This window comes from Engraulis encrasicolus, chromosome 11 (assembly GCF_034702125.1).
Source record: "Engraulis encrasicolus isolate BLACKSEA-1 chromosome 11, IST_EnEncr_1.0, whole genome shotgun sequence".
Lineage (NCBI taxonomy): Eukaryota > Metazoa > Chordata > Actinopteri > Clupeiformes > Engraulidae > Engraulis > Engraulis encrasicolus.
The window spans coordinates 19,030,224-19,053,555 of NC_085867.1; the positions used below are offsets into that span (position 1 = coordinate 19,030,224).

Below are 23,332 nucleotides of genomic sequence, written 5' to 3' on the forward strand. Positions count from 1 at the left end.
TCAATCGCAGAGAGGTATGAATCCCATTCAGGGTTTTGAAATCACCAACTGGAGGTGGAGTGCAACGTAGGCCTACATCTCTCAAAGTAAACGGTATTAACGGAGAAGGCATTGTTTAACTCTGTTCAGTATATTTTACAATTGTGTGGCCCGGCATGGGCTATGCTAAATTCAGAATAGTCAATATCTTATCTAAATTTACAAGCGTCGTGAAGTCGCTATCAACATTCGGGAGACTTACTGACCTTTTGGCACACTTTAGATGTCTGTAATAATACTTTAATGTTTTGTTGATGTTAAAGTGTCAAGTTAAAGCTCGACATATCCTGTGTTTCAAGACACAGATTCATCACAAAGCACAACATTAATATTACTAAGTTATTCGCTTGTCAAACATACTGTACTAGCTCTTTGGGATGAAACAGATTTTTAGATGTTTTTTTAAGAATGGTTCCTGGAAGTAATATGTAGCTTCCTCAACGCAAAGTGACTGAAGAGCACCTTCCAAACAAACAGAGCAAACACAGGGTGTGAGTCATTACACATCCTCTCATCCTTCCCTTTCACTTGTGGCCTCATGATGTAAGGCTCAAGGTTATATATTCCATACTGTATCTTGCAAACGCACAATTCAAACCTCATTATCTCATTTGCAGTCATGATGTTGAATGGGGAAAATCCCCCCAAAAAGTTATTCTAACAGTGAGGAAACGTAGGTGCTGTTTCCACGTAGCCGGACATTTTTAAGCGTGGATATTTTTCTCCTGTTTAGGTGTAAATGCAACATGTGGATAAAAATAAAACTCCATTGCAACAGGTGTATTTTATGTAGGAGCGGGAAAGGATCTGCACACTGCTTGCAAAAGACTTAATTTATTAGGAGCAACGTTTCGATCATAGATCTTCTTGAAGTCTTTTGCAAGCAGTGTGCAGATCCTTTCCCGCTCCTACATGTGACAGTTTTTTGATCTGGCACCTGCTGATGCTTTTTTGCTGGATGTGCGCACTTTCCACTACACTCTAACAGGTGTGTTTTAGCCTCCTAAACGGGATATTTGTGGATTTCAAAATTCTGTTTATGTGGAAAGGGAAGGCCAAATCCAATGCGTTTTCAAAAATATTCAACTATGTGGAAACAGCTCGTTAATTGTTTTCTGACACTAAGGCAAGAGGCCACTAGAAACAGGAAAAGACAGGACTAGTTTGAAACCCACTCATATAATAGGCTGTACTCACAATGTCCTCGATGCCAATGGTGTAACCGGCATGACGTGTGCCATGTGCGTTATGCCCCTTTTTGGGGGATGACATTGGGGGATAAGCCAAGACAAAGTCATGGTGGTGTTGGGAAAGAATGAACACAAGACCTGTACACTAGCGCTGTTCACACTCATCATGCTGTAGACGTGTTGTGTTGTCGGCTGTTCAAATATAGCCACACAGCCGTGGCTGAGGCATGTACTGTATTTATTTAGGCTAGCCGATGTTGCATGTCAGTCAATGAGACATTTGGTTTGTTTTCCCCTAAAAGGGGGCGGAACCGTTCGTTCACAAACAAAGTACCCAGATGGCCGGTTACACGTATACTCACAATGTCCTCGATGCCAATGGTGTTCCAGCTCTGCATGATGGGTAGGAAGGAGATGAAGGAGGGGATCACCCAGCATCCTCCCAGCATCAGGCTCACTCGCAGCGGGGTCATTTTGTTCCTGTACACCAGTGGCTGACAGCAAATGGCATAATACCTACAGCGGGAGCCCAAACCCACAGAGGAGACACACACAATACAGTATAAAAATAAAAAAAACACACCATGCTGCTAATAATTGTAAGCCCCCTGTGAGAAAGGCGCTAATCCGTGCAACTGGCAGCGCTGAGTCATCCTCGAACATTTATGTAACCGGTTAGAATTTGATTGACATCCATCTGATAATGGACTATTTTTAGACGTGGCATGTTTTTTAAGAAGAAGTAAGCTGATATAGTGTATTCATTTGTTCCAACGGTTTATAAGCCTCAATTTAACCTCCTTGTTTTGATGTGATTTTAATCTGTTCTTTGCCACATGATTTTACGAGGTGAAAAAAAATAAAATAACGAAAAGTGAACTTTATGGCAAACTGGAGGAAATTGGGAGCTTTGTGTGGGTGCAGCAGGTGACTCGTTGTGTACCACGGCAGCCAGGTGCGAATAATTGGCAGTCTCTTTGTCCTACAAAATGAAAGAACAACCCTCCTGATCTCTTCAACAGTACGGCTGGAGAGGTATCTGGGCAACAGTATTCACAAGCGAAACTGACTTTTAAACGGAGCCGTATGTAATATTTTTAGCAGCTTATTTCACGATTTCTTTAATGAATACATACCACCACCAAGTATTCATTATGGATGCGAAAATTACACTTTTCATACATGAAAAGGTGGATCTTCTAAATGTCCGCCATTTTGAATTTCCAGTGATAGAAAAGTTTAGCTGCAAAACTTTCTTAGTAAATAATCATGAAAAGGACAATTTGGGAATAGGCAGCACAGTTGATATGAGCAGCATAGTTGCAATGCTATATTAATACATAGGCTACAATCCTGTATACCGTACCTTTAATGAGATTTTTTTGCATTTGAACTGAAATAGTGATTACTGTACATACAAGTGATACAAGTATAAATATTCATTTTTACACTATTTCACTATTTATTTTTCGTCAGCAAGTGAACAGCTGGGGGATATGTTGCGTTAAAAAAATGGACCTACGGTAAGGGTAGACATGGAAACAAATGTGTGTCTTGCTTGTGTTGGATGCAAAACAGGGTAGGATAGCCTGTGCTGACAGCTAGTGTTATTACAGCTATTAAATACTTAGGGTCTACGGGGTGGCATTCAAGGGAAAATAAAATCTTGAAAAACATAAAGCGACAAGCTCATCAGTGGTTGATTGCCACACCGTGCCAGACTTCTCAGAACAACAGCCAATAAGGGGTGTTCGCTGTTCGGTGTGTGTGTGTGTGTGCGCGTGCGTGCGAACGTGCATATGTGTGGAGGATGGGTGACGGTTGCTGAAAAAACGAACGCACATCCCCACCAATGTGACATTTCCTGGCTTCCGAATATCTGATCTATGCTTCAGATGCATTAATTACGCAGATGAGTCAGGCGATGCATACAAAGATGGCAACACAAATTAGTAATAGATTGAGGCAGCTGTCTCGTGGCATTTTGGGAGGCTGGGGTTTTTTGTATTGTTTTTTTGGCTTTCACAAACCTTTTGGGCTTTCTGTCACATCTGAGCTCTCAGATATCACAATAATGGAAACAAAACGTTTCTGCAGTATAAAAAAGATGTTTTTTTTCTGCATGTGGTCAAATCAAGTCAAGTCTGGTCATGTACTGGTCATACAAAGAGTTGAAATTATGTTTCTCACTTTTCCATGCAGACATAGACAAAATTTACGGATAGACATTGACATAGATAATAAAGTATACAGACATTAAAGTGCAAGACTGGACAACAGAAGACATATAGAGAACATACTGTATATTCAAAAATAGAGGTATTTGGGTTTTGGATTTACATTGTCCACTAAGACAACTCAGTAGAAGCTGAGAAGAGGGCTTGGCATGTGTGTGTGTGTGTGTGTGTGTGTGTGTGTGTGTGTGTGTGTGTGTGTGTGTGTGTGTGTGTGTGTGTGTGTGTGTGTGTGTGTGTGTGTGTGTGTGTGTGTGTGTGTGTGTGTGTGTGTGTGTGTGTGTGTGTGTGTGTGTGTGTGTGTGTGTGTGCGTGCATTATGCACACATGATGGAGCAGTAAGTCCTCATTCAATTTGATCCGTCTCACTGCTGTTGCTACAGATGCTCGTATTGTGGAATATATATCCGTCTAATATTTGGTTATGCATTCATGCTTTCATCCTAACTATCCAATCGTCTGACATTGTATCCCCGGCAACATGCGTGTAATTTAATGTAATGTTCATGTTTCAGCAGGATTCCCATGGCAATGAGCAGTTATTATTATATTGCATGTGGATGTTGTCATGATGGGTCACATGGGTGGTGGTGCTTGCAGGGAAGCCGACGGGAGGGGACAAAGGGGTCAATTGTCCTGGGCCAAAGGAGAGAGGGGGCCCAGAATTGGGCCCTCATTACATTCTATGTTTTTAGGAGAGGGGGGGCATTCAGATGACTTTGTACTATAAGTTACTGCCAACACTGTCAGCAGCCCTGGACGATTGCTTCAGGCTTTAGTGTGTCAGGCACAGACACTCAGACGCGGAAAAAAAATCTTCTTGCTAAGCTCGATTAATTCTTCAGGCTTTACAAGACCAATTGCTAATGCAGAGGGATTGAAATGCAAATATGTTTCTGGACCTTGTGCCAGCCAGGCGAAGGCGAAGAGTAGGGGGGCTGATTGAGTTGTATTTTATTCAGTGAGTCTTCTTCAGAAGCCTGAAACTCTGCTGGTCAAAAAAAAAACACCGCCAACACACACTGACGTGAGCAGGAGCTTTTGGATTTAAAGCCCTGTTTCTTAGTCAACTCTCGTGTGGAGGTAGGTTAGTTATGTCTAGTGTCATCCTGAAAATCCACACTTTTAATGAGCTCATCTTCTAGCAAGGGAAATTGAGGGGGGGGGGAAATTACGCTTTTTTTACGTTATTGATGATAGGACAGTACGAGCGGTGGACAGGAAGCGAATGGGGAGAGAGACGTTGAGGGGTTGGCAAATGACCTGGGCCAGGAATCAAACCCCGGTCGACGGCCACAGAGCAGACGAAAATACGCACTTTTGTTCAAATGTATTGGCAATGTACTGTAATCCTGCAATGTTGGAGACTTCAAATCAAGTGAAGTCAAGTCGGTTTTATTGTCAATTTCTTTCCATCCACTGGTCATACAAAGAATTTGAAATTAGGTTTCTTACTTTCCCATGCAGACATAGACATACTTCAGCGTCTTCTCTTGCCTGCTGATGACACATTAAAAGCATCAGCTGGGGTGCATTTCTGGAAACCAAAGTTGCTTACTACATTAGCTACTTTGTTGTTTTCAATGCATTTTCCCATTGGCAACTACCGAAGTTGCTAACAGGCTAACAACTTCTCTTTTGAGAAGTGCACCCCAGGGGTGATTTGCTGAGGTGATTACAGTAATTAGCTTGAAAAAAACCCTAGAAAACACTTGGAAAAAAATGTCAAGGCATGTCAGGATGTTCTGTGAGAAGCCACTTAGCATGATTTTCTCTTGTTCTCAGGGTGGCTCTCAGCAAAACATCATGCACAGTTCATACAAAATCACTACCCTTTTAACTAAATGGAAATGCAATCTACTGCACTGCCTTAGAAATGCATTCCTAACTTGTTTTGATAACCATGATACAACGTAAAGAAATTCGTCCTTTCCTTTCCTAATTTGCGCAACTTCACTAGTTCCAGCAACACTTGATAAGGGCCAGACAATATCATGTAATGTCTTGTTTTGTGTCTTATTTGTGTCTTAGTTGTCTTATTCACACACACACACACACGCACGCACGCGCGCGCGCACGCACGCACGCACGCACGCACGCACGCACGCACACACACACACACACACACACACACACACACACACACACACACACACACACACACACACACACAGACACACAAGCCTTCAAATCAAAAGACAATTTTCTAATATGTCAACATACGTATTAGACAATAGAGCTTTCTCAATCTTGAATCTTTGTGCTTACCTGTCCAATGCGATGCAGCACAAGTGCAGTATGGATGCTGTGGTGAGCAGCACATCCAGGGAGGTCCTGACCAGGCAGAAGGTCTCCCCGTACCTCCACTGGCCCGTGGTCAACTCCATGGCAGCAAAGGGCATGACCAGCAGAGCCACCAGGAGATCCGCAAAAGCCAGCGACACAATGAAGTAATTGGTCTTCTTTTTCCTACGGAGGTGCAAAGACAGCGACACAATGAGGTGATTGGCTTTCTTTTTCCTACGGAGGTGCAAAGACAGCGACACAATGAAGTGATTGGCTTTCTTTTTCCTAAGGAGGTGCTAAGACAGTGACATAATGAAGTAATTGGTCTTATTTTTTTCCTACAGAGGCTTGAAAATGATTTAAAGTCAGACAGTGATGCATACAGAAGAATGGTTGTCTATTGCTTCTTTTTTGACCATTCCAGTGGACTTGGCAAGTTTGCAAAAAAAAAAAAGCCAGAGCAGTCATACTGAACACATTACAGGTTGAATTAAGGAAATTTCTGCAGTTATGCACGGGATGATCTGGACATAAAAACATTCTGGTACTGTTACTTGTACAGTATGCATTGAATTATTTCATGTTTTCATTGTAATTTTAAAGTAAAAAATGGAAGGCGTGTTTGGGTTTCAGAGTTCGGGAATGTGTCTGGGAACGGGGCCCAGAATGGCGGGAGGACGGCCAGTTGTCAAGGCTTGAAGAATGGGGGCGAGACACCACTGCGGGACGTCTCATATCAGATGACCTTCGGGCTCTCAAAGTGACCTTGGGAGCTACACTCTGAGACCTTTAAAGCTAGCCAGGGGACGGCAACACTAGCCAGGCCCGCTGCTGCTCCAGATGACGGAAATCGATGCTCCAAAGGGCTTAACAGCCCAATTCCACTCTGGCCCATGCCAGAAAGAAATGGGGGGGGGGGGCACTGACTAGGTGTGTCTGACTCACCAGAGGGTGAGCAGTGTGTGAGCCAACAGGTGAGGGACAAAGGAGTCATTCCAGGGCCTGGGGAGGGGGGTCAGAATTGGGCCCTCATTACATTGTATGTATTGGGTGGGAGGGCCTTTCAGATGACTTTATCCCAGGCCCAGCCAAAGCAATCAGCAGCCCTGTTGAGCAGCACAAGGGAGATGTGCCCAGCCAGCCCAGCTGCCGCCATTGCTTGCCTTTCCGCAAGAAAAACATCTGCAAACACTGGGCAAGGCTAAGTGGGGAATAAGGAGATGACAAGGTCCAGAGATCCTCAGCTCCAGTCCAGACACTTCCAACGGTGGAAGATGGCCCAGAAAGGATAGTTCTGGTTCTGGTGGTTTGCAATTGGAGCAGCAGCAGCAGCACAATGATCAGGAAGCTCTTTGGAGAGGTCCAGCGAAAAAGGGGGGAAAGTCGGACCAAAATGGTCTACTGTCCATCTGCACTCGAGTCATGTTGTTATGCTAATACGTGTAACATTTTCCTACAGTAATTCAGAGCAAGCACATCAACGGTTGCGATTGGCAACCAAGGCCACAAAACAGGGAAAACAAAACACACGTATTGTGTGTTACAGGGGTTTCTATGCTGCTCATTAATCATGCCCTTAAGTAGTTCTTTCTGATTAATCAAGGGTACGGTAGAAATATATATATATATGTTTCGTCTTTATTTCTGACAGTACAGGGGTGAATTTCTCAAACCCAAAGTTGCTTACTACATTAGCTACTTTGTTGTTTTCAATGCATTTTCCCATTGTCAACTACCGAAGTTGCTAACAGGCTAACAACTTCTCTTTTGAGAAACTCACCCCAGAGGAGGAGATACAGGAAATCAGTGGTTAGAGAGAGATGGGGAAGGATCTGCAAATGACCCGGGCCGGAATCGAACCTGGGTCGCCGGCGTAGTAACCCAGTGCCCTACCGTTAGGCCACGGCAGGGCCAACAATATTTGAGAGGAGTTGAGAGGTATTGAGTTGAGACTCTGCCGAAGACTTGTGAAGTGTAGGAGACGCGCGCACACTATCGCCTAATGACTAACACCCACGGTTCTTAACTGGCTGCTGAATCCCACAGAAAACATAAGTGAATGAAGCGAAGCGACAGCACTCTTCAGATTTTTCTTTCTTTACTCGCCTACAAACATTTTGGGCAGAACCCTTCTTCAGCATGTCACAGCAATTGCACCAATAGGTTCCGAATAAAGAAAGAAAAATCTGAAGAGTGTCCTGTCCTTCTCTTCAGGCGATTCAGAGTACCAGTTAAAAACAAGAAAAGGTTTTTGAATAGGTATAGGTTTTCTTTTGTCCCTGTTTCTGTAAAACCTACTGAACGCAGGTCGTTAACAACTACCATCCTGTAATGCCATGTATGTGGGTGGTGGGCTGTGGTGGATATGCACTTAAGAGTTTCTATGTATGTGTGTGTTTATTGTTGTTTTTGTTTTTTGGCGTCATGTGTATGTTGTGTGTATGTGGCAGCTTTGTATGTCCAAGACAAATTTCCTTCGGGACTATTAAAAGAATCTTGAATCTTGAATCTTCATTCCAGAGCTCTGCTGAAGACGCCATGGCGACACGTTAGTCTTGACTCTTGCACCTTTCAAGGTAAAATTAAACACTTCCACACCTGAGTGAGTTGCTCCTGAGTTGATCCACATCTCACTATTTGAACTCAAGTCCTTCTTGCTGACGCATCTATTTGTGAGGGACAGGAGTGGAGAGGATCTACTGCTTACAGAAACATTTTTTTCTCTCTTCAGAAAAGAACAACTCCAAATCCAAATCTTAAAATGTGCATGCATGCATCATGATGTACCATGTGCACGGACTCACTGATATATAATACTGTATATCATTTATAATAAGGGTCTTGCACAGGACACAGATAAATCAGTGCAGAATTAAAAAGGGTGAAATATGAATAATGGCCCTCAGTTAGTTAATGACCCTGCAGCCAGCACCAGCCGTAACAGGTCTGCACTGCTTCAGTGAGTTACTGTAGCCGCCTTTGGCACCGCGAATCAAACATGTTAGCAATTAAGCCCTCTGCCATATTATTAATATTATTTATGCCCAGATCCCCTGCTGCTACAGAGACGACTGCTTAAACCCGATGGTGCCACAAGCCAATATTTCTCTCACACTCATAAAATTAAATCAATTGATGAAAATTGAATAATAGGTTTATTTGATGAATATGCATATGCATATTGCATCCATCCATCCATCCATCCATGCATATCCATTCATGCATATTGATGACCATTGTGTTACATATAAAATTACATGACGTAAATATGCCAAAATTACCAAAAGAGCAAGCCTTAGCCTTACTGTCGGCAGATGAATGGGTTCCACAAACATTATTATGGAACTATGCCATATGCTTAGGTCTGAGAAAGTGTGGTTTTATCAAAGAAAAAAAATCCTTGGACATGAAGAAATCACTTGTCTGACATTGTTAATGAGGTGCTACTTAAACTACTCTCAGATTCAAAAATATAGTTTAATTAACAGAATCTATGTCAACAAGTGAGTCCATGCGAGCAGCCATTGTCCTCTGAAACAACTGTTGCGTTTCACTTGTTTTTCCCTTCTCCACTGCGTGTAAACTTTGACTATGTCACATCTCTGAATAATAGTCTGCGATCCTGATTGGTTCGGCTGCGTGGCAGTTCGAGAGCAGGGCAAATCCAAAGATCCTACAGATCCTTGTGTAAGCACACGAAAAGCGGAAATACATGAGGACCTGTCGAGAGTCAGGTTACCTAACACTAACCTAAATAAATATTTTCTTCTTTATCTACATATCCACCTTTTTTATGTAGGCTACAGTATATGCACCTTATTTGAGAGAGGATTCTTTTTTCAAATTCGTGAAAAACGAGTGTGGAAATGCCAGGGGCACAAATGAGTGTAGCCCTCTTGTAAAATAAGTAAATCATATAATTGCTTTCCATTTGTCAAACAAACTGACAGCTATCACAGACTGAGAAGACCTTGATGTGACAAGTATTTAAGAGACATCACTGTCCAAAAACACTTGATAATGACTACCAGATGGATGTAAATGGAAATTGCAGGCAATTCCTCCCTCCAAAATAATTGGCATTAAAACCAGAAGTAATCCAATCAGAAGAGCCCAGACAGTCTGCTTATCATTAAATAGACAATCCATTCCAGACCAAAATACCTACCACTTACATGCAATTCTTTAATTGTTTTCTTTTGTCATGCTACATATGGTCTTTGATATTTCAGTGCTCTCGTGCGAGACATGTGACTGGCCCATAGCACTTATTACAGTGCACACCAAGAATGAGTACACCAGTCAATGATAAAACACATCTGCTTTAGATGGTGTCAAGCATTTGTGGTGGTAAAAAAGGTTGCTGGTTTGACTCCAGGTTGGTGGGGAGAGTAATTAACCAGTGTTCCCCTCATCCTCCTCCATGACTGAGGTACACTGAACTGCTCCCTTTCGGGCGCTACTGGGGGCTGCCCCCTTACACGGGTGAGGCATAAAAGCAATTTTGTTGTGTGGAGCGTGCACTTGTGTGCTGTGGAGTGCTGTGTCACAATGACAATGCGAGTTTCCCAGTTGGGCTTTCACTTCACAAACAAGTGATTAGTGCAAAGAAAGGTGCCCCATGGTAATCAAGCATGGTAATGGGACTGCAAAAAAGCTGTCAACATTGAGAAGATGAATTTCACCAAAAGAAATATGCATGGCAACATGTACTGTGTCTGCTGAAGGAGATCATGATCCTTTATGGAATTATTCTCATCATCTTTATGGAATTTTAACATAGGGAGTGTACTCACTTTCGCACCACCATCATTTTAAGTTACACTATTAACCTTCCTTTTGTGTTGTAAGATCAACAGATGTTGTATTAAACTTACTCCATGCACATTTTGGAAATAACTTGTGTGTGCTTATTGAAACATTGTTCAAAATGTTACTTTTCAAACGGGGTGTACTCGTGATTAATGTGCACTGTAGGTCCCCTGTATCCCCCCGGTGCCTCCTTAATACATTTCATTCCCGCCAACCGCATCAGCATTCTCCTGTTACCTCTTTTTCCTCCGCACCTCTCCTTTCTCCCCCTGTTCTCCCAGCCCAGGAGAGACAGCTCTGTTGATTTAGAGTGAGGGAGAAAAATCGCTCATTTCCTTTTTCCTCACAGACCTGAAACCCACCGGGACACGAGACTCACAGATGTATAAGAACACAATGTAAATGTTTACTGTAGGACACTAAAAGAGAGAGAGCCTCTACTGTGTGTGTGTGTGTGTGTGTGTGTGTGTGTGTGTGTGTGTGTGTGTGTGTGTGTGTGTGTGTGTGTGTGTGTGTGTGTGTGTGTGTGTGTGTGTGTGTGTGTGTGTGTGTGTGTGTGTGTGCGCACGAGAGCTTGCTTGCGCTCCCCAGAGGCGTGTGGAGCGTAAATCTTTAAATAGGGAGAGCTTTACAAGCTGCTGTAGACCACGATTATGAAGTAATTTATAGGCCTCCGAAATTATTTTTATATAAAAAAATGTTGCTGTGATTACATTCAGCAGTGGCTTGTAACGTTTAAAAATAGGCTGGCTATGAGCTCTTAATATGCTTTAATGTAGACATAAAAGAAAGCCTGATCTCTCTTATGAGATCCTATGAGCTTTCTCTCTCTCTCTCTCTCTCTCTCTCTCTCTCTCTCTCTCTCTCTCTCTCTCTCTCTCTCTCTCTCTCTCTCTCCCTCTCTCTCTCTCTCTATCTCTCTCGCTGTCTCTCTCTCTCTCTCTCTCTCTCTCTCTCTCTCTCTCTCTCTCTCTCTCTCTCTCTCTCTCTCAAACACACACACACACACACACACACACACACACACACACACACACACACACACACACACACACACACACACACACACACACACACACACACACACATTATACATACACACTTATGCTCACAAAAATGCATGCAAACAAGCAGACATAAACACAGACACAGACATGGGCACTCACAACCAGACATACCGTAGGTAGACACACACACACAATGCCCAGCGTGGGTTCCTGCCATTACATTATATTCTGCTGAGATAACGCTTTTATCCAAAGTAAATTACACGTATTTAGATACAGGGTATTGTACAGTCCCTAAAGCAACGTGGGGTTAGGTACCGACCGTGCTGAAGGGCACTCCAAGCATGGATGAGAGCACTGGAGACGAGAGCACCCAGACTTTTCCCACGGGTATGGGATGAACATCGTTTTGAGAAAAGTAAAGTAACATTTTGCAAGCACTAGACCAGTGTTTCCCAAACCTTTTTTGTTCAGCGTACCCCTTAAGCAATTTTGTCATATGATGAGTACCGCCCTCACTCATGCACTATATCTGTTCCTCTATCCCAATGTGACTACACTCCATATATTTGTTGTTATTACATTTTCCCAAGTACCCCCTGAGGTGTGCTCGCGTACCCATAGTGGTACACGTACCCCTGATTGGGAAACACTGCAATAGACAATAGAAACAGACAGTAGGAAAAGGTTGGTCTGCTTGATGAATATCCAAGGGGGTTGAAGCATTGTGTTTTTAACTGAGCAAAGCTTATTTCTTTTGGAGCATAAGTGAAGTGGCCCAAGCTTTTTTCTACATAAGATTTGAAGCTGCAACTAGTGGCCAACTGAATTGAGGAAATAAAAGTCCCACCAGATATTCCTTCTAGCCATGCTCCTAACATGAGTGATTTCAGTAATTAGCTCATCAACCTCACTTGAGGGGTGTGGTAGTTATGACCTAGCCAGATGGTGCCTTCCTAGTGATGCAACAACTTCAGCGTTACTACTAGTCAGGTCAAGAGCAATGAAAGTACTTTCTGGGCTCCCGAAAAATCGGGAACTCCTCCCACTTTTTTGAGAAGCAAACAACCATTAGCCAACCAAGGGAGGCCGTTTGGGAAATACCATTTGGGAAATGTTAATTGTTATGCTCTTGGTCAGACCAAGTCTCGAAGAGATTTGAAAGTCGATGATAATCAGGTTAGTTATGATCAGCTGGTCAATTGAATTGGCTGGAGCAAATGTGACGCAGGGTTTTTACTTCCTGTATCTTTACTTTTCATTAAAGTCTCTGTTTTACTCTGTTTACATGCAAACCGAGTTTTCAAACAATCTCCACTTTTGGTATTTTTAGAAAGGAGGTTTTCAGAGGAAACATCTCTATTTGTGTGTAAACAAAGGGTTCAAACGAAGTGAAAGGTCTGCCGTGTATGCGTAAACAGCTGCCTGCAATCTTCTGATCACAAGGTGAACTTAGCAGGATATGCCTGTGCTTGTGCCACCACCATGATTTCAGAAAAATGTATTCTCAAGCTCAGTCTCATTATTGCTTATTCAACCACCATGTCCATGGCAAATGGAGCATAAGTGCAGTGGAGTGGACAGAACACGCTCTTCCCCACACAGTGAAGTAAAAGCCCATACTGGGAAACTCCAACTCCCATTGTCACAAAACACTGTACAGCAAACGTCGCAGTGCGATGGGACAGTATGCACGCTCAGGGTACCTCAGTCATGGAGGAGGATGGGGGAGAGCTCTTTGTTAATTACTCCCCCCACCAACCTGACGGGTCAGGAGTTGAACCGGCAACCTTCCGGCTACAAGCCTGGCTGACACCCTAACCGCTTGCCCATGACTGCCCAGATTAGATCAGAGCAGAGAGGTTCTATGAATATGACGAGAGAGTTCACTCTCGACTTTTCCAGGTGGTACTGCGCTCTAGGGTCGCCAACGGAGGAGCGCAGACTCTATTCAGAATGAATGGGCTGTGCTCGCTCGACAGCGCCCACTAGGTGAATTGCAGGCATGGGTGGAGTAGCGAGTGGGGCGGCTGCTTGTGAACCGGCTGTGATTAAAACCTGTTGTAAGTTTCTCGACAGCATCGCTGCTAACTACGTTAGCAACTTACTTGGTTGCAGTGCAATTTCCCATTGGAAACCTAGTAAGCTGCTAACTGGTTAGCAACGATGCTTTTGAGAAGTGGGGTGCAGAAGAGGAGAGTAGTAGTAATGGTGGACAGGTGGGTGTACCATGCACGACCCACAGACACAGCCATCAGCTACGGTAGACTACTTAACAAACCCGTTCTCTCCTGCTCCCTTTACTATTTGTCCTGGTCTGGCTTCTTGTTGTTGTGTGACTGTCTGTCTGGACCAGAAAAGAGGAGCTGTAATGGTAAGTGGACAGGTGGGCGGTACCGTATCCCAGGCCTTACCGTAGCTGCCTGTCCTTGCAGAGCGCCACCATCACCAGCAGGTTCCCGAGGACCGTCATGATGATGATGACCACCAGGAAGATGGTGAGGATGACCCTCTCCACCGAGCTCAGCACATCAACGCTGTCCACCAGGCCATCAACTGAACTGCACAACAAAGTGGACATGTCAATCAGGTTTTTGCAGTTATATACATTATTCAACACTTGAAGAGTCAAATTTCTCACAAATTTCTAGCTTCTTCTATTCTCAGTCTTCAGGTAGCATAGCAAAATGTACTGTGTTTCCGTGATTACTTGTAATTTTTGCGGTGGCACCTTGAAAACATGGCAAAAGTTCCATTTGGTTTTTCCTGAAATAGCTATGCTGATAGATTTGTCCAATGTAAAACTAACGTAGGTATAAGTAATGAATGGCAGCATATTTGTCTGAATCAAATATGAATCAGATGTGTGCTGTTCAGCCCTAACCCCTATGGATTGAGGCTTTGGTAAGCAGCTGCTACTCCCATGCTACATTACAGTACACAGGCTATGCGATTGCCATTCCATATCACACCATAAGTCATGAATGAGTCATGCATATCGCCTTATTTGACACGAGTTGAAAAATATGAATCTTTTTTTTGCTTTTGAGCCAATGCTATTCTTGTGCTACATTACTGGATCTCCGAATGCCATTCCATATGTCACAGCAACAGGTACCCTACCCCACTGAGATCCTGCATGATGCATCCAACTGATGACAGCGGTGACACAGAACAGAACAGAACAGAACAGAACAGAGGTGGTGCTGATGTGGTGAGTGGTTATTCATCACTACACAGGAAAAACATGCAGTGTTAAATCAACACTAATATGAGAATCCCGTTCGATTTTAGTGTTCAATTCAACACTGTGAAGCCATATATGCTGTATAGACATTTCAATTCAACTGTAGTCTAAGCGTTGATCTAGCACTCAAAGAGTTGAATGGACACCACATGGATTAGGACAATTAATTCTCAGAACAGTGTTGAATTAACACTGCACTTTCTTTGACTGTGTGGCGATAAATAACCACTCACTACTAGAAGCCACTGCTGTCATCACTTGGAGGACGCATCACGCAGGATCTACAGTAAGTGTGATAGTATCTGCGTCTGTGACATATGGAATGACATCCAGAGAGCTTATGGGCAGTCATGGGTGAGCGGTTAGGGCGTCAGACTTGCATCCCAGAGGTTGCCGGTTCGACTCCCGACCCGCCAGGTTGGTGGGGGGAGTAATCAACCAGTACTCTCCCCCATCCTCCTCCATGACTGAGGTACCCTGAGCATGGTACCGCCCCACCGCACTGCTCCCCATGGGGCGCCACTGAGGGCTGCCCCCTTGCACGGGTGAGGCATAAATGCAATTTCGTTGTGTGCAGTGTGCTGTGGAGTGCTGTGTCACAATGACAATGGGAGTTGGAGTTTCCCAATGGGCTTTCACTTTTTCGCTTTCACTTTTATAATGTCTCACGTAGCAAAGAGAGCTATCCTCCGTGCTCCTGCACTTCACAATCTGGTGTGTCTCGGGAAAGGACTTGGTAAATGCAGGGGAAGAAAGGAATCACCGGAGCATCTTCAGATGTGGAAGTTAACTTGTTTTGTTGGGCAAGCGCCAAGAGGTCGAAACGTTAGTCTTGGCGCTTGCCCAATAAAACAAGTGAATTTCCACATCTGAAGATGCTTCGGTGATTCCTTTCTCTCCCAGCTTATAATGTCTGCTGGCTGGTGCTTACTCTTCAGATGGGTCTGGTTGTGTGGCCATCACTGGGTAGTGGCGTCATCAGGCTGGGCAGGTGGGAGGGAGGGACGCCGCTACATGGCTCTTCACATCTGGCCCTCTGGGGCTGGAGGAGTGATATGGACAGACAGACAGACAAAAAGACTGAGTGAAAATTCAGAGAGAAATACAGGGACAGGGCCCTGCCGCGGCCCAACAGTAGCACACTAGGTTACTACGGTGACCTGGGTTTGATTCCAGCCAGGGTCATTTGCCAATCCTTCCCTGTCTCTGTCTCCCCACTCATTTCCTGTCTGTCCTCCACTGTCCTGTCAAACATAAAGGTATAAAAAGCCCTAATATACTATATATATACAGACAGACAGACATACACAGCATGATATCATATTAGGAAATTAGGTTGCCACTGCACATGGCTCTTCACATCGGGCCTTCTGGGGTCGGAGGAGGAGGGGGAGGTGGCCATAGGTGTGAGATGTATGGACACACCGACAGACAAAAACAGTCAGACAAAAAGATAGGCAGAAAAGCAAAAAGACACACAGTGAATTAATATCAGACAGAAAGACAGAAAGACACTACAACAGACATATTACTTTACATTACGCTTAGCAGTCCCTTTTATCTAATGAAACTTGGACAGTATTGAAAATTATTTTATATTATATTAACAGATTTTTTTTACCAGAAGATGTATTCGATTAAAAGATTGATTGATTGATAGACATAAAAAAGACAGAAAACTGTCAGACACACAGGCAGGCCGACAGACAGACAGTCAGACAGATGGATAGACAAGACAGAGATGGACAGTCTGGCTGGCATATGCATAATGACTAAAAAAAGACCACGAAAAAAAACCCAATCTTTCCCCTGAATAACTGAATGTCATATGACGACCCATTGTCTGTCTGCACTCTCCAGGGGCTGTAAATCCAGCACAGCAGGAGTTGTGTTTTAATCAGAAGCACGCTCCTGGTGCCTATCCTACCCCCAACGTTTCGGTCTACTGACCTTCTTCAAGCAATTCTGTGGGCCTGGGAACAAATCATCTGAGAGGGGCCCGCTTGTCAATACGTACATACGCGAGTACCAAGTTATGAGGACCAGGGCCGCTGACAGCTTTGGCTGGGCCCAGGACAAAGTCAGCTGAAAGCCCCCCCCCCCTCCCCCCCCAGCCCATTACATACAATGTAATGAGGAACCAATTCTGGAGCCCCCTCTCTCCCCTGGGCTGGGGACAACTGTCCCCTTTGCCAGTCGGCACCCCTGATGAGGACCCAGTGCTGGGCGTTCTCATCTCCCAGGGCCCTGGGACAACTGGCCCCTTTTGTCCTCCCCCTGTTTGCAGGCCTGTTGGTGCCCATCCTATCCTAACCACTCCTATCCACTCGGCTCGTCTCCTATCTACACACTAGACTGTGATCGATCTCTCACGAGCCCCTCTCAGGGGGGGCTAGAGAGACAGCTCCGTCAATATTGTATTTATAACGACGGCGGGGGAGTGAGTAGGCGCCGCACGGCTGAATATTAACTGGGAGACGGGGAAGGGGACGGTCTAATAATCACCGCTGTCCAGCTCCCTTGATTTGGTTTCGGCATTCTCTTGCCACCAGTGATAATGAATGTGAACGCCTGTGTGTGTGTGTTTTTTTTTCTTCCTCTAACAAAGCCTTGGATTCCTGGAAATGACTTTCCTAGAGGTACTAAATCAGGATGACAACCTTTCAGATAAGGGAGCTTCTGTATAAGCGTGCACGCACGCACGCATACACACACACGCACACACACGCACGCACACACGCACACGCACACGCACACACACGCACACACACGCACGCACACACGCACACGCACACGCGCGCGCTCCCGAGGATGGACGACTGTGAGTGTGGTGAAGAAGTTTTTTGTCTTTATCTGCAGCCAGAAGTTTTCTGTCAGAGCTGTGCTGGGATAATGTTAACTAGTGGGCTGTGCATATCAGTCCTGATTACCCATGATGCCGTGCAGCTGTCTTTCCTTGAGTCCTCAACTCCACAACCCTCATGATGGGGCATTAACCCATTGATGTCTAAAATACCTGCAAAAACAGATGCTAAATGCCTAAGCCATTTTTGGGAGAAGGTACTGTCAGCCTATAAAAACCTAAATATCTCAGCGCCTGCAAAGCCTAAAAACAAGAAATGAATTGTATTTAAGAGCTAAGACCAGCCTTAACATACCAAAAAAATGTTTTAATTAAAAATCTGAAATCTCATGAGCTTGAATGTTGTGTCATGCAGCTCCAGGCGCCAGGGTGAATGTTGCACTATGGAACATCCAGCATTAGGTATGTGTGTGTGTGTGTGTGGGGGGGTGGGGGGGTGGGGGGGCTGGGTCTTCCTAGTTCCACGCTGCTAAGGTTGTATACTCAGGATTATTTTTTGGTGTAAATGTTCTAGGTCTATTGAATTGGGGAGTGTGTGTGTGTGAGTGTTTGTGTGTGTTTTGTGTGTGTGTGTGAGTGGGGGGGGGGGTTGAAAGAGTCATGGTATGATATAATTGTGTGTATATGTGCATGTTTGGATGTAGGCTACATGTTTACATGTTTTTGTGGTTCAGTCCTGCATGTTAAGTGTGTTTTTTTTGTGTTTGTCTAATGTGTTGATATGTGTTCTGTGTAAACGCTTAGACTCTCTGTGCCCATACCAAATTTCTCTCTAGAAGAGACAATAAAGGCTCATCCTATCCTATCCTATCCTATTAATGGGTTGACAACACCATGAGTGCCAGCAACACTCAGGCTCGATAAACATCTTGGGCTCAGACAGAGAATATACAAAATCAGAGAAGAAATCCTTCATCCCCTCAGTTGTAACCTATTCAAGAAAAGATGAACAATGACCAGCTATCCAGCCTCAGCATACATGTATTGTCTTATCCTAAGTCCTGTTTTGTGAAGTCTTGTCTAATGTCTGTGAGAAGGACAATTTTCTGTTTTAAGTGTAACAGACAATAAAGTTTTATCTGATCTAATCTACTATATGTTGTATTGCCCCGTCTAACTGCTACTACTAATACTACTGTGCTGCTACTAATGAAAGCCACCTGGCAAGCTCCATTTGTGTGTCATTGTGACACAGCACTCCACACCACACAATGCTCACTGCACACAACAAAATTACATTTATGCCTCACTCGTGCAAAGGGGCAGCCCTAACCAGTGCCTCAAGGGAGCAGGACAGGACGGTACCATGCTAAGGGTACCTCAGTCATGGAAGATGATGGGGGAGATCACTGGCTAATTACTCCCCCAACGAACCTGGCAGGTCAGGAGTCGAACCGGCAAGCTTTTTTCACCCTAACCACTTACCCATGACTACTACTACCTCTACTACTACTACTTCAAGAATATTTTGAATATTTTGATTGTGTTCTATCACATTCTCCAATAGTTTCCGCCCCCCCCCCCCCTCTCTCTCTCTCTCTCTCTCTCTCTCTCTCTCTCACACACACACACATACACACATCTGCCATCCCATCTTGTCTCCTCTCTTGAACAAAGCCCTTAAACTGTACTGCAGCTTTAGAGCCCTGGAAACTGGCTCAGACAGCATCACCGCACGACACCCATCATTGACATGATGGTGCCGACAGAGGCCCATGCAAGACACCATTTCAAGAAACTCATTCATGGTCTACAATCCTTATCTACCAACAATTTAAAATACCAATTCTTTCTCTACCCTACTTCACACCACCACCCCCCCCCCCCCACACACACACACACACACACACACACCACCACCACCCACCTCACCACCTGCCAAACACACACACACACAAACAGACAGACAGACAGACAGACAGACAGACAGACAGACAGACAGACAGACAGACAGACAGACAGACAGACACACACACACACACACACACACACACACACACACACACCTCATCATACGTGATATTTTATACTGAGTAAACAGTGACATACAAATCCACATGCACATGTTCTCTATCTCTGTCTCTCTCTTTCTTTCTTTCTCTCTCTCTCTCTCTCTCTCTCTCTCTCTCTCTCTCTCTCTCTCTCTCTCTCTCTCTCAGTACAACACTAATATGCACGCACAACACACATTAAGCATGCATTCACCATTCTCACACAGACACACACACACACACACGACCCCCCCCCACACACACACTTACACAGACTTACACACACAGACACACACACACACACACACACACACACACACACACACACACACACACACACACACACACACACACACACCTACACCTCTCCCTCCCAGTCCCTCCTTCCTCCTGTCCTGTGAGAGCTCACACCTTTCCCCCTGAGCCCGTGGGCCTCGTTTGAGAAGGAGGTGTCATAGCAGTAAACAAACCCAATGTGTGATTCCTAACGCTGGCAATCTAGATGGGAGCAGCATGTTCCGGCTCTTATCCAAAGGGGACACCTACACACAATTCTTATTCCTTTACTTACACCAGTGTTTCTTACAGTAAAGGTCCGCTACTGTATGTAAGATGGTGGCCAGAGTAGGTATTGCAACTACACTATTCAGAGAAATTGTGCTGTCTACTGCCAAATTTGACCTTCTCATGAATATTTACTAATTTTTGAACTAATATTTACTAGTATGACCAAAGTACAGTAAGCATTTCAGCTAAACATGTCTATTTCTGGAAATTCAAAATGGCGGACCGAGACGATCCTCCTTTTCATGTATTGAAAAGTGGAATTTACCCAGTCATAATGAATAGGCTACTTAGAATTTGATGGTAGTGGTAAGTATTCAAGAAAAAGGTGACATTAGTTAATGGGCAGCATGAATTCTGGACATAAACTACAAATAATATTACACAGTGCACCTTTAACTTTTGGATTGGGACCCAAAAGTGGATCACGGAGGGGTCCTGGTTGGGTTGCGGAACTGTGGTGTAAATATGTCAATTAACCCTTTTATTACCAGACGCAAAATTGAGACAAGATGCTATTGAATAAATTAATAAAACACAAGTATATTAACAAATGTATGGTTATACCCTACTAACAATTTTTAGTTCTACGAAGGTTCCTGGAACACAAGCCCTTGGTTCCAGTTTAGTTCTGGGTACGTCCCCAGAGAGTCATTTTTGGTTATTTTTCCATTCTCACTTGGTTGGCAGGAAAGTTTAATTTTCGTTCCTAGAATGTTATATGTGTAGTTCCCATTCCGTTCCCTTATTGTTCTCTCACCGTTACTTTATTCCTGTTCATGTCATGTTTGTTCCTTTGCCGTTCCCATATGGTTCCCTTAACCTTGTTGGTTGCATATTTGGTTCCTTAAACATGCTCCTGATGTTCCCCCAACCTTGTTCATTATTGTGAATGTGTTTTGGTCCTGCCCCACTATCTCTCACCATAGTTGAGGTACCCTGATCATGGTACTTAAGGACCTCCCATCCTCCACCATCACTAAAACACCCTGCGCCTGGCATCAGTGTGGCACACGGCTATCTTAGAATGATTATTTAAGTTGCCGAAAAACATGTATGATGTCTATATATTATACAACAGTATATGCCATACTGTACCACAATGTGAGAGAAATATCAGCTGACTATGTATGAACATAATCTAGTGGGGATAAATACCAAATGTTTTCCTTAATGAAGTTTAAAGATAATCATACCATCTACATCAAGTGCACAATGGCGCAAGCAATGTAACATGTGCTGTTACTGACTAGCTCACAAAGCAAGGCACAAGATGTAGCTAACAAATGCCATAAGCCAAAAGCGCTATTAGCTTGCTTGCAAAGCAGTTAAACAAGCGCTATGCTGTGCCATGCTGACCAGCCAGCAGGCAGGCAGGCAGGCAAATAACTAAAGCACTCTGACAGCAGGTTTATATACAGGCTCAAGAGTACCATGTGACCAGATTGACTAGGAGTTTTTCAGGTGCAAGCAATTGAATCATGATATACCAGCCCTAAGTAATTAGGTTTGGCCAGGCGCTGATGGACAGATTGGTTGTGAAGGGCCTGCTTGTTACCGGCAAAGGTGTAACAAGTTCTCAAATTATTTCTTTCACTCACCACATCTTTTGTGTGATGTTGTGTGCACAGCCAAACCTTAGATCAACCCAACCAAGTTGAGTTAAATGAATGAAATGGAATAAAAATAGATTGTGTACATGATTAAATCTGGAGGAAATACTGTTACTAATATGTAGATTGTAGACGTATATGATTTAATCGGGTGGACAGTCATCATTGCTTATGCTCTGAACAACACAGTATAAACAAAGTTGGGGGAACATCAGGAGCACGTCTAGGGAACCAGACGTGACCAGACCTATAATGTAACCATCAAGGTTATGGGAACCATATGGGAACGATGAGGGAACAAACATGAAAAGCAATAAAGGTACGGTGAGAGAACGGCGAGGGAATGGAATGGGAACCACACTTATATCGTTCTGGGAACTTAAATTAAACTTTCCTGGCAACCCAGTGAGAACCAAAACAGAACCAAAAATTACGTATCCGAAACGTATCCAGAACCGAACCGGAACCAATGGCTGCTTGGTTTTTACTGTAACCAAAGGGAACGTTTCTAAGTGGTAAATTTTGGTTTGGTAATAACCCCAACCTTTAGAGAACCAAAAGTCAAACGTTCTCTTTACGTTCTGTGTTACTAGGGTATTTTTGATTGGGGAATAATTGGACTTGAGAACTTGAGGTCAACCGACCTCTGTCACATGCAAACACTCACAGACCGACAGTAGTGCGCCAACACATTAGGTCACAATTGAATGGAAAATTGTGGGCTCTGGGGGGCCCACGGGGACCCTGTTTTGAGTCCGGCCTGGGTCATTTCCCGATCCCACCCCATCTCTCTGTCTCACTCACTTCCAGTCACCATCTCAGACTGTCTTATCAAATAAAGGCATAAAAGCCTCTAAAAACATATATTTTTTAAAAACAAAAGAAAATGTGACCCTTGCACTTCGGTGCTCGGACCCTAATTGTGGGTCCCAACACCATTCCAGTTAAGAACCATTGCTTTACACACTCACGCAGACACACTTTCATTCTCAATGTTCTTCTTTTCGGTCCTCTTCTGCCCTTCTCTCCTCTTCCTCCTCTTCCACTATCTCTTTTCTCTTTCTCACATGATATGATACTTTCTCCTCCTTTTTAAAATGTTATTTCTCCTTTATTTTACTTGGGTAAAACACATTGAGGCAGTTGCCTCTTTTTCAAGTGGGCCCTAGCCAAGAGAGCAGCAAAATAAGCACAACGTACTCCAAGGACTCACAATACAGACAGAAACAAACAAGTCACAAAAGACAACATATCCGCAAAAAGCATAAAAGATTGAGACATAAAAACATGCAGGACATAACCATGCAAATATAGAAATATGCAGGACATAACAAAAACATGCAAGCAAGACAAATAGAGTTCAACAAGATAGCAAGACAAGCAACACCATACCAGACAACACCATACCAGACAGGACAAATGCACAATGCTCAGCAAGAAAGGCAAGAGAAAAAAATATAGCGTAAAGCATCCTTCTTCCCCATCT

General features: G+C 43.9%; 1 protein-coding gene across 2 annotated transcripts in view; it reads right to left on the reverse strand.

Annotated features, from left to right (window-relative positions):
- Positions 1-23,332, reverse strand: part of si:dkey-247m21.3 (5-hydroxytryptamine receptor 4) — a 67,474-nt gene that overhangs the window by 35,444 nt on the left and 8,698 nt on the right. For both annotated transcript variants that reach the window (XM_063210141.1, XM_063210140.1), the window contains exons 2-5: positions 15,747-15,857; positions 13,983-14,129; positions 5,732-5,932; positions 1,592-1,745 (exon numbers count right to left, since the gene is read on the reverse strand). In XM_063210141.1, the coding sequence (XP_063066211.1) occupies positions 1,592-1,745; positions 5,732-5,932; positions 13,983-14,129; positions 15,747-15,775 (531 nt within the window). In that variant the 5' untranslated portion in view covers positions 15,776-15,857. The remainder of the gene's footprint in view (positions 1-1,591; positions 1,746-5,731; positions 5,933-13,982; positions 14,130-15,746; positions 15,858-23,332) is intronic.